Source organism: Rana temporaria, chromosome 1 (assembly GCF_905171775.1).
Source record: "Rana temporaria chromosome 1, aRanTem1.1, whole genome shotgun sequence".
Lineage (NCBI taxonomy): Eukaryota > Metazoa > Chordata > Amphibia > Anura > Ranidae > Rana > Rana temporaria.
Genome location: NC_053489.1, coordinates 211,761,363 through 211,774,308, shown reverse-complemented (window position 1 = coordinate 211,774,308; position 12,946 = coordinate 211,761,363). Strand labels below are relative to the sequence as shown.

Genomic DNA, 12,946 nt, shown 5'->3' with positions numbered 1-12,946 from the left:
TTTAGAAAAATAATGTACAAAATGAGTCTTCCCCTAAATCACTCTGCTGACCTCCACTAGACAGCTGGGGATTATTAACAATCCCCAGCTGGCTAGTGGAGGTCAGGATCCAGATGACTGCATGAGCTACCATTGCTGACACCAGGAATATTCCTGCATGCTGAGCCCATTTGATCTCCGTGATAGAGATCCAACTAATCTGAATACACACCCCTGGTGGATGCTGCTTGACGGTGGATCGCCCAACCGCTGGAGGACATCAATCTGAATGGAAAACTGTTCAAATGTGATGCAAAATCTAAAATAGGGACGCAACGTTCGGTGGGGAAAGGCGTGACGTCACCCGCAGCCATCCACACTTTGTATACATCGCTGTTTCGCCTGGCACTGGCCCAGTGCCTTTGTTTGTGAGTTTTACTCTTTTATATCAATATATAAAATATATCTAAATATATATATATAAAAAATATAAAATATAAGATATATCAATATATCTGTTTCTGCGGAGAGCACTATGGTTTGTCCCCCCTTCTTTTACATGAATATATCCTTGATTGCATCCATTCAATATTGGGTATCATCTGCTGATCTGATTGCCTGGTTCCTGTTTGAGCATTGCCTAGGATTATACCCTCATGGGAAAGCGTGTTTGACCCTTTCTTACGAAGGGTCCACCCTGTGAGGTTAGCGGCCAGTTCAGCTATTGGTGGAGGTGTCACACAATACCCACGCTCATCACCTGCATGATATTGTATACAGTCACTTATAAGATCACGTGGATGACCTTTTATGGACTTGTTATTAGCGCTGCACTACCTCTTGTACATTCACCTTAGGAACTTTTTGATTTTGACTCCTAGTGTCCAGCTGCTTGATATTTTGTGTTTATTGTGTTTATTGCGCTGATTTGTTTTTCAGGTTAAACGGGATGTAAACCCTCAAATACCCAGTGAACAGCCTCAGATGATACACAGGGATGAAACAAATCTCCCTACATAAGTTTTACATGTATATCTGCTGCCTTCAGCTTTATATATTATTTAGAAAGTGCACATCGTGTTAGGAATCTTCTCTTCCTGTTCAGCACTGGGAGTGGATTCTTGGCATACATTCTTGGTTTTTATTGTAAACCAATATGTTAGTATGCCATTATGCTATAATATTACTACGTATTATGTCATGGAAAAAGTTTTCCTATTTTACTATGTTAGTTATTATGTTATTATGTCAAGATATATGGTCATAATCTATAGTATATCTACCAGACACTATTATGCTGTGATGCCTCCCTGGCTGCATGTTTCATATAAAGTCCCAAATCTCAACTTTATAGTCACAAACATAAACAATATGTTTGGAGAGGAGTTAACCCAAAAAAAAAGTTGTCAGAATGACAATCTGCTGTTTTTTTTTTTTCATACCGTATTTTCACCGCCGCTTCCGGGTATGTAATCTGCGGGACTGGGCGTTCCTAAGTGATTGACATCCTTCCGACCGGCGCATACAGCGCGTCACTAGTTGCCGAACGTCGGTGCGCAGGCGCCGTATAGAGCCGACTCGCAGTCCGGCTTCTTTCGGCAACTAGTGATGCGCTGTATGCGCTGGTCGGAAGGATGTCAATCACTTAGGAACGCCCAGTCCCGCAGATTACATACCCAGAAGTGGCGGTGAAAATACGGTATGTGCTGCACTGAAAAAAAAAAAAACAGCCGATTGTCATTCTGACAACTCGGCTGAATGTCATGTTAAATTTTTTTTGTTGGGTGAACCCCCGCTTTAACAAGGTCTCTTTAGGTTTAGGGGTGTGCTACAGTCCCACAGGCAGTCAATAACAAGAAAAGTTTGCATTCATCAATGTGGGAACTACACATGGAGTGCACTTGGACTTTCCAACATGATACAAAACAAAGTAGAAGCAACAGGGAAAAATGAAAAAGTTCTGGAGTGGTCATCACAATCTCCTGACCTTAACATTTTTGAGCCACTAAGGCCTCGTACACACGATCGGATTTTCCGCGGACAAAGCATAGGACTTTTGTCTGAAAGGCGCTGGCCGTGAACTTGTCTTACATACAAATGGCAAAGAATTGTTGTCCAACAAACACGAAACTCTGTGGTTTTTCAGCTCTTTAGCGCCACCCTTTGGGCAACTTCTGCTAATGTTGTCCTATGGTTAGCATTGCATCTAAGCATTCCGACAACAATTGTCTGATGGAGCATACAAACGGTCAAATTTTCCGACAAAAGACTGCCATCACACAATTCCCGTCGGAAAATCCGATCGTGTGTACGAGGCTTTAGGCCTGGTTAACAATATTGCAGATGGTTGTGTGTGCAGGAGTCGCAACAATTCCTCCACCTGCAGTAAGAACTTACTGCTGTTTAAAGGGGCAGGGGGCTGCCATTCATTCTTAATAGCAGCCTCACGTATTTAAAAACGCAGGGCATTTGCGGGTACCACAGGGAAATGGAGAAAGTAAAATAAATAATAAATATAAGTGGAAATACAAGATAGTAATAACTACACATATATAAGTCTTTTTTTGTTCAACCAGCAGGATGAATGAAAAAAATAAATAACTTGATTCCCCCATCCACAGATTTGAGGTGGATGGGGGAATCCTCCCTGCTGAGCTATTGTTTTCTGAGAGTGGGAGACTTCTCCCCGTCAGGATATATTGATCACTTCTGCTCAACTGGATGAATTCAGTTTCAAGTATGGCCGGCTTAAGAGTAAAACATTTTTTTGAACAGGCCCATTTTTTTATTTTACTTTTCTAATATGGTTTGTTGATGTGCTATTCTGTGATTCCTAATAGCCTAATTGTTATCACATTAAAAATAAAATGTGTTTGGTCTAATTACTCATGTCTTCTTAAAAATATAAACTTGGAGAACAATTGTATAGCTACATCATTAAGACCTGCAATCATAGCGTCTGGCAGGTGGAAGTCTTCCAGAACCAACTTTCTTTGTGACTCTGAGATGTCATGCGACCAAGTGTCAAAATCAATAAATGAAACTAATGGTGGTAAATGTAATAGATTTGTTACAATAAATAATTTCCTTTAGGAGCACTAACATTTTACCATGCCTAAAACCCAATGACGCATTGTGGTAAATTTTTGTTAGTCCATAGAAATCTGTCTCTACCATAAAAAGAAAAAATTTGTTTTTGACCTATGCCAAAGCTTTCCAGTCCTTCCCTGATTGGCATTCCATATCACACTAATCTACTGCTAAATAACTGCAGGGAAAAATACCCCAAACAGTTTCTAAAAAATTAAGGCGAACGACAAATTTGTGTGTGGGGTGTTTTGTCATTTCTTATGTATTATACAGTACAAGACATATTGTAGATATATCATTGCAAAACATCAATAACAGGGTTTTTAGACAGCTATAGAATTCCAAATAATAAGTAAAAAAAGTACGTTACCGCATTAATGCCGATAAGCTGCATAGCTCCACAGATTAGAATAAGAGAGATCATCTGCCAGCGCACCGATCTATCTGTAAGGAGATCCTTCACACCTTTGATCTGCTCTCCAAATGCTTTCTTCTCAGCCAGCATGCCTTCCATCTCTGCACTGTGTTCTCCTGGACCCCACAGCTGTTGCATAGCTAGGAATACATATTCATAATAATATCAATGGGGTGCGCAAGGGTGTTATAGGCAACAGCTAAGCCACTAATCGCCTTACCTTTAATGCAACCATCTTTGTCACCTTTCTCAATAAGAAGGTATCTGGGCGACTCTGGGAAAAATGGCAATGTCACCAACTGAATGAAGGCAGGAACAGCACTGATTGATAGAAGATAGGGCCACAACTCCTCTGTACCCATAATTTCTCTACAATAGGATAACATTTTACTGATTATGCACAGATTAAATACGTCAGTGTTTATAATCTAGAAAGAACTATACAGGTGACAGTTTCATAATAAATATCTTAGGATCAAGCAAAAAAGTAATGTAGAAAGTACCTGAGCCCTAGCACGAAACCCATTAATCTTCCAGTGGCAATGGCAAAAGACACAGACACTGTGATCATTCCACGCTTACTCTGAGGGGCGCATTCCCCAATGTACATCGTATGAAGATTTAAACTCACACCTGAAAAGACAATAAGAAAAATATCAAAAACTTGCCCATAAACAGAACTAGCAAATTATAGACCTCTTAATGCACACAAATGTGCAGCAAAAGCCTAGCACAATGAATCACACTTAAGAATTCCATCGGAGTAAAAGAGAACATGTTCTCTATCTAAACTCTGATGGAATTCATTGGAATTTCCGATGGAATTACTCCGATGGGGCATATACAAGGTCTGCATTTCCGATGGAAAAAGTCTGTCTGACCTTTTCCATCGGAAATTCCGATCGTGTGTATGGGGCTTTAGGTGTCTAATTGAAAATAGATATAAGAAAGAAAGCAGCTCTGTCACTGGCTGCTAGCAGTAGCTGAAATTTTAGCAAAATTGAAAGGATGTTTTGTGCTCATGGACTTTTACTAGCAGCACCTTCTAGACACATTAAAATGTTCAGAAAGCAGTGCAGAGAGCAAAGTGCAGTAAACTTTAGTATCCAATAAGATTTCTCTTCGGTGAGGACAGAGCAGTTGAACATGGACTATAACTGATTGCTGTTGATAATGTGTTTTGCACTTTGATCAATGCACAGTTTGAATGAGCCTCAGAACATTTCCATAAATTCTCCAGAATGACAAATTTTCTTTACCATCTCTTTAGGTGTGCATTTACATATTGCCAGCAAGCAAACCATAGAGGTGCTCAGGTAGCCCCAGACACAAGCTAATTATTGATAGGTCACAACCAGCTTTTATAATGTGTCAAGCCGTAATTTTCTTTCTAGTTTTGAATAGAGTGCGGAAGAATTAGGTCTTCTGTCAGATTTTTAACGCTATCCAAGTCTCTATTAAGGTAAATATTTTTAACGATGTCCTGGATAGCAGTAAAAACATGACAGAAGTTCTAAAATTCACATTCTTCATGTTTCAACAGGATCATTTGGTGTAGGACAGCATCCATTCATTCAATCTGTAAATATATGTGTGATCTGCCAAAGGGCCATTTTTGGTGGTCTTTGGTAGAACTTGCCTTGCAAGATTGATGTGTAGTTCAGATCTACCTAATGTTTTCTATTTAAGAGCCGGTTCACATGTGTTTTACATGCATTTTAGGTGCATTACTATTGGAATAATGTGTATTTTTATATTGCACCACACCTAAAACGCACAGGTGTGAATAGAACTCAAAGAAGTTACATATCGTGATGGTGTTCAGATCCATTTAATATAAACCACAACACAAGAGCTTGATACTACAGCAATGATGCAGATATTTGGGTGGTATTGGCAATGTATAGATTTACTTTTACTACCTGCATTTATTCCATAAATAAATCTTCCCAGTATAATCATCTCAAATGACTGGAATCTTCGGCTTGTACACATGAAGGCAGCACCCACCAATGCAACTACATTATTATATAGTTGTGTTTTCTTTCTACAACAGATAAAAAACATTCAAAATATTCAGCAAAACTTTTATATAACAATACCAACCAGACAAGGGAAACTATTTAAAATTAATAATTTTAATGATAAAATTAAATGTTGATGCAAACTATGAATGTTATTTTTTTTTATTTAGGGGGTCGCTATATTTGATTATATTACAGTATGCTGCACACTGGTGTCCCAATGTTATTCTCTCTTAAAGATTAACTAGCCCAACTTTTATATATAGTATATTGTTTAATAATAATATTTAATAAAATAATATAACATATTTTATTGATGAGCCTGTTAATTTATAACACAAAGTAATCCCAGTGCATTATTATTTAATGAAAGACATCACTGCTCTAATGGACTTCTTTTAAGCAGGCTGGGTCTCATTAAAACATTTGATAGAGAAATCTAATAAAGCAGCCCATAGACCAGCAGCAGGTTGAATGAAAAAAAACTAACCCAATTGCCCCATAAACACACATAGTTTGGATAGGGGAATCCTCCCCACTGAATTAATGTATTTAGACAGCGGGGAAACTTCCTGGCAGGGCGGTTGTACAGACGTCAGTTGGTAGATTGACTCTTGTATAACCTCAGTGCCCATACATGGATCGAATTTTGGCCAGTACCTGCTGTACTAGCTAAATGTTGATCCATGTATGACTGGCTTTAGAGTTAAAGCTTTTGTTACCCCCCCCCAAAAAAAAAGATGTTGATTCTGGTCCCTTAAAACAGATTACACAGCACAGTGCTTGTGCTTTGTAATCTGCACCCCTCTAAACTGTAACCCCCCCCCCTAAACCTACCACTTCCTGTATGCCCTCTCTAATCAGACCACAATAGCCAGCTGTCTGTCTGTCTCCAGGCTGGTGCTGCCCCCTGCCCCTAGAATTTTAATACTAAAATATAAGTTTTGTCACTGCCAGCCTCTCTTAAAGGTTGGCATTGCACACTGTGTAATTTTTTTTAAAAAGCAGTGTAAATACTGTATAGCAGCTGTCTTCAGGCCGGTCACGTGACTTGCGGCTGCTTTACAGCTCTGATCGGTGTCTTCTGTAAAGGAGACGAGCGGCCAGGTGATCTCCCTCTGACATCAGAGGGAGATCATGGCCCCTCCCACAGAAGACATCTATCAGAGCTGGAAAGCAGCTGCGAGTGATGAGACCGGCCTGAAGACAGCTGATATACAGTATTCATAAGGCCCCTTTCACATGTGCGGACCGTATGTCCGCTTTTTCATCCATCCGTTTGCGGATGAAAAAGGGGCATACATTGGTCCCTATGTGATTGCGGGTGTCAGCGGATAAACATCCGCTGACAGCCGTAATCACCCGCCTCCGCAAAGATCCAATTTTGCGGAGGGAAGAAAATCCTATTTTTTCTTCCATCTGCGGATCGGATGAACACGGACACACAGTCCGTGTTCATCCGATCCCCCCCATAGGGGAGACCGCCCTGTCAGCCGCCAGCTCAGCTGGGATATACGGAGCGATCCCCGCTGAGCTTACGGACACACGGAGGAGGATCATAACTGATCCGCCCCGTGTGAAAGGGCCCTTACTCGTTTTTAAATAAAACAAACATACACAGTGTGCTATGCCAGCCTCTAATAGAGGGGCTGGCATAGACTTAGATATATGCCTTAACAAACACTTTAATTACTTCTCTGACTAATTCCACGTTTAGCTGTCTAGAACACAATGTACAAAAGCACCATGCATTGCCTTTAATGTATTTCCTTCAAGCAGGTTTGACTGACTTAAAACAAAATAATCTTAGGGAAATATTTTCTTTTTTTAATTTTGAGACACAGCAAAGCAGTGCACAACAGGAGTTAGATTAGGGGACAGGTCGACTATGATATTACATCTTTAAACAGTTTCATATAGAAGGGCATTTCAGGACAGACAGTAAAATCATAGTGAGTCTTAGCCACAAAATGGTAATAGAAAGTACCTTCCAAATGTCACTGCGAGTTGTCCAACTATAAGAGACCCCAGTAGTCCACCAATACTGTATACAGCCACAATGAGGGACCAGAGCAGCATGACAGTGTCTGGATGGAGAACCGACCCATGTCTCTGCTCCCATGTGCTGTTGATGAATCTCTGAATATACTAAAGAGAATTAAACAAATAAAGTTAATGAATTGCATGGAATAATATAAAGTTATAATACAATAATTAGAAAACCATTACTATTGATGCTGGAAAACTTTTTATAGTTTAGATATAGCAGAGAACGTAATGTATTTAATCAAGGCAACTTACATTAGAGGGCGAGTTGATAATGGAGATGTGCAGACCATACTGGAAGGTGCCACCAGTGCCCAAAACGAGAGTTAGCAATGGTAAATTAAGAGGGATCACCTGAAAGCATGACAAGTCATTTTAATTAGATTGATGTAAAAATACATTTTGAAAGCAGAAACGTGTATTACGCTGATGGTTTTTCTGCATAGTGCATAGTGGTAACATGAACCTGACATTGTGTAAATAAAAGCTGTTCTTTGTAATATTTCTGCTAGTGACAAGTATAAGAACTCTCACTAACCTGTAATATTCAAATGTTAAGCTACTCTCATGGCTGTAGGACATGTAATTCTGATGTCAAAACACAAGACAAAATGGTGAGCTGGATTCAGATTTTCTAAGGGTCACTGAGGTTGTCACTGGCTCAAATTTTGCAACACTCCACAAAATGTGGACATCCCTCAGGAACAGGGAAAGGACCCAGAGTTAGGGATGAACATACATAAAACCCAACGAGAGCTCCAAACAAGTGACCAAGAGTCCAAGGTTTTTTAATGATAAAATTGATTCATACCATTCTTTTGTGAATCAATCTCATGTGACTGAATAAGTATAGTAAAACCAGTCATTTCAAAATGTAAAATCACAGTATTCAGATGCAATTAGCAACAGTTGGATTTTAACAAGACTGCTACATCCATTGTGTACTAAAAGGTCCCATTTACACCAGAGTGTTTTGTAGCATGTAGCTCGAAGCTACAAAACCATCAACAAACAAAATTTCATGTATTTCAATGGTGGCTGTTTACATATACATTTTTGGCCCCATAGACTTGAATAGGAAGCCAGTAAATGCACAAATTGAGCAATTTGCACTTTTTTAAATGGTGTAAATTTTAGGTGTTGTTCTATCCTGTAAGAACTGACCTTCTCCTCCCAATGCTTTTGGTTCACCAAAACAAAAATGCCTGAAGCTTGAACATATAAAAGCACATTTAAAATGCTTATATATGCATGCAAAAAATGGTCAAATGACAAATGAAAAAAACTGAAAATCACTTTGCTCAGGTTGGAATGCAAGTGAAAGGTCCTTTTCCTACTATATACTGTATAGGGGAGCGCTGTTCCAAAGGATGGTATACAGTCAATATTGATAAAAATGTATCATTATTGACTGTATACCATCCTTTGGAACAGCGCTCCCCTATAGTTGTTTCTTTTGTTCCGCCTCACTTGGGCTTCTGAGTTTGGGAGCAGCGGCCTCAGTTTGGTATTATCTCCTTTACATGGTTCCTTTGGTTATCCAATTTTGTGCCTGGCTTTTATTGATTTTTCCTACTATATGTGACTTGGCTGTGAAAAAAAAGGGGTTCTCAAACTTTTTAAATTGAGGGCCCAAATAAAATTGTTACCAACTGAATTTTTTCCCCAAAATGTCAACAAAGCTATACAAAGGCAAATAACAATGGCCATATAATTTAAAAAGACACACACATAGGGGGTTATTTACGAAAGGCAAATCCACTTTGCACTACAAGTGCAAACTACAAGGACAAAGTGCACTTGAAATTGCATTGAAAGTGCACTTGGAAGTTCGGTCACTGTAGATCTGAGGGGGACATGCAATGAAAATAAAAAACAGCATTTTTAGCTCATGTTTGGATAATAAAATCAGCAGAGCTTCCGCTTATTTCAGATCTATCCCTCAGATTTACAGCGACTGCACTTCCAAGTGCAATTTCAAGTGAACTTTGCACTTGTAGTGCAAAGTGGATTTGCCTTTAGTAAATAACCCCCATAGAGTAATTAATGCAACTCTATATTCATTATACATCATAGTTCAGCACAACTGCAAACGCAGGAGAAAACATACCAGTGTGGACAGAGGACATAAATGTAAGTGTACCAAAAGTGCAGTTACAGATTACGGGGTTAATTTACTAAAGGCAATTGACTGTTCACTTTGCAAAGGAATTTTAAGTTCAGCTGACTTCCATAATCCAGCCATGTGCAAGCAAAGATTTTTTTTGTTGTTTGTTTCTTCCTGCATGGAACTGAGTATTGTTTGCACAATAAATTTTCACCACATGCACTAAGCTGAGGGATTTTCCCTTGCAAATAGAACAACCTATTTTCTTTTCGTAAATCAACCCTTTAGTAAAAGAAAAGAGGAAAGGGTTATCAAAGCACAGCCTGTATTACTTCAGAACACCTTCAAGAAAACAATGGTAACATTTTCTGACTATGTGACAAAACAGACTACTGGTGCTTGAGAGGCTCCTAGTAGAGTGCCTGTATGGTCAATTGATGCACTTACACTTACATCAAGATTGTCCCAATTTTTAACTGCATGTTATTTAAATAATCCCAATACATTATCATGGAGACCTTCTCTACAGACCTTTAAAAAAAACTTAAAGGGGTTGTAAAGGTAAAAAAAAAAAAATCCCTAAATAGCTTCCTTTACTTTAGTGCAGTCCTCCTTCACTTACCTCATCCTTCGATTTTGCCTTTAAATGTCCTTATTTCTTTTGAGAAATCCTCACTTCCTGTTCTTCTGTCTGTAACTCCACACAGTAATGCGAGGCTCTCTCCCTGGTGTGGAGAAAGCCTCTTGGGGAGGGAGGGGGAGAGCAGGAGTGTCAAGACACTCTCTACTTTGCAGATAGAGAAAGGAGCTGTCTGTTAGTGGGCGTCCTGACACTCAAGAGGCTTTCTCCACACCAGGGACGGTGTGTACAGGTAGTTACAGACAGAAGAACAGGAAGTGAGGATTTCTCAGAAGAAATAAGGACATTTAAAAGCAAAATCGAAGGATGAGGTAAGTGAAGGAGGACTGCACTAAGGTAAAGGAAGCTATTTAGGGAATTTTTTTTTACCTTTACAAACCCTTTAAACCTCTTTTGGTTGCTGTGGTCTGCCCATGGCCTGGTAGTTTTACAACAAACTGTGTTCAGGTGACTGTGAGACATAAAGGTTGATGGACAATGATGCACATAGCCATTATTCTTCATGGCTAGGCCAATTAATGAATTATCAAAGAGCTGGGTACCAAAACGATGCAAGCTTTTGGCTGGCCACAGCAATGGGAAAAAGGTCAAGGTCTGTAGTGATGTTGCACAACATGATAAGGTGTAGGGTAAGGGGTTATTTTTTCTTTTTTAAACATACAATTACCCTACAACTGATTTTGTAGAATGACTAAAATATATTTAGCAGTTTTAACACTGCACTGTATATACAGGCATTTGTCTAGTTATAACTGGATGTTACTAGAGGTTTGGATGGTAATTACGATTGTATAAATAATATATTTTCAAGGCGCCCCATAGGCTCAATACACTAAGTTTTAGATTTGCTCTAATTTCAGCAAGAATTGTACGAGTTAGAAATAACAGTCATGTGGCTGAAATATACAAATGTTACTGCAAACATACATTATAGCTTTTAAAAAGTATACCATTTTGTTATAATTAACACACACAGATATTGTATTGACAATTAGTATGACTTCAATGTAGCTAAAACATAATGAGTAGAAGGAAACATACCCGAGTAGCAGTCACAGCCATGTATTAAAAGAGGTGATTAATGTAGGAGATTTTCTTGATTTAGTAATCTTTTAAGATCATTTATTCCCTCCCAAGTTCACTGAGTAACTTCTGGCTTCTCATTAGCTTCTGAGTAATGTTTATTTTTTTCAAAGAATTACAAAAAATAAATTTCTTCAACCAAAAAAGAATCTTCCCAGCCGTATCTGTAGGAAATTGAAACACGATTGCAATATTAGCAGTACGTTATAATACACACTTGTGACAGACACCGACTATAGTTATAGTGAAGAGATAGTTTAACCACTTCCTCAACTTTTTACCCAAAATGAACCAGAACAATTTTTACATTTCAACTATATTTACATTTTGGCTTAATGATTCAGCATTTACATTATTTGTTATACTAAAGGGATACATATTTTTTTTGTAAATCAGGCAGGTAGAGGAAACGAGGAAATTAGGTGGTATATTCTTTAAAAAATTATTACATTTTCAGTTTATACCTCAGGTATGAACAGTGTTTGTTATAAAACAACTAATGTTACTATAGTAAAAAGCACAGTACATTTCTTTGATTTGTCTCACTTAAACAACACTTAAATAATGCAATTTATTCACTTTTCTGCACTTTACAGTTATCTTTGCCTTTTTGCACTTTGAGCACCAGAGTAATAGTTGTAGTTTCTCCAGTTGCAACAAGATGTTGCCACCTGGTAGTGTGACTTAGCTACAGTTTTGGCAACAATTAGTATAGCAGCTCTGTAATATGCTCCCTCCAACTTAGGTTTCTTTGCAGCTATTGCTTGCCATTCAGGGAGATCACTGAAAGGTACCGTATATACTCGAGTATAAGCCGAGTTTTTCAGCAAATTTTTTGGTGTTGAAAATGCCCCCTTTGGCTTATACTCAAGTCTCTCCTGGCGCTGTACCCATCTGCAGCCTAATCCCCCGGCGCTGTGATACATCTTCAGTCTTGTATCTCCCAGCACTGTGCCCATCTTCAGTCTTATTATCTCCCGGTGCTGTGCCCATCTTTAATCTCATTATGTCCCGGCGCTGTGATACATTCAGTGTAAGCCGTGTAGTGTAACCAAGCGCCACCTCCTCCTCCTCGTTCGTGATAGGCTGACTCACTGCTGGGAAACCGAGTCAGGCCTCGTACACACGACCGAGAAACTCGGCGGCGAAACACATCGTTTTGCTCGTCGAGTTCCTTGTGAAGCCGTCGAGAAACTCGACAAGCCAATTTTCTCCATTCCCATCAAGGAAATAGAGAACATGCTTTCTTTTTGGCTCGTCGAGTTTCTCGACAGTTTCCTCGACGAAAATGTACACACGACCGGTTTCCTCTGCAAAAAAATATCTCCCAGCAAGTTTCTTGCTGGTTTTTGCTGAGAAACTCGGTCGTGTGTACTCGACCTCAGTGTTCCCTCATGGAGGAGGAAGAAGAGGAGGTGGCGCTTGGTTACACTACACGGCTTACACTGAATGTATCACAGCGCCGGGACATAATAAGATTAAAGATGGGCACAGCGCCGGGAGATAATAAGACTGAAGATGGGCACAGTGCCAGGAGATAATGCCAATCAAGCTACCGTACT

General features: G+C 39.2%; 1 protein-coding gene across 1 annotated transcript in view; it reads right to left on the bottom strand.

Annotated features, from left to right (window-relative positions):
* The window catches only part of LOC120942505, a 189,993-nt gene extending 178,498 nt beyond the window's left edge, over positions 1-11,495 (bottom strand). Inside the window, exons 1-7 of the mRNA XM_040355531.1 lie at positions 11,343-11,495; positions 7,810-7,908; positions 7,496-7,656; positions 5,407-5,531; positions 3,988-4,117; positions 3,705-3,853; positions 3,440-3,624 (exon numbers count right to left, since the gene is read on the bottom strand). Of these exons, the coding sequence (XP_040211465.1) occupies positions 3,440-3,624; positions 3,705-3,853; positions 3,988-4,117; positions 5,407-5,531; positions 7,496-7,656; positions 7,810-7,908; positions 11,343-11,363 (870 nt within the window). The 5' untranslated portion in view covers positions 11,364-11,495. The remainder of the gene's footprint in view (positions 1-3,439; positions 3,625-3,704; positions 3,854-3,987; positions 4,118-5,406; positions 5,532-7,495; positions 7,657-7,809; positions 7,909-11,342) is intronic.
* Between the last annotated feature and the right edge of the window lie 1,451 nt (positions 11,496-12,946).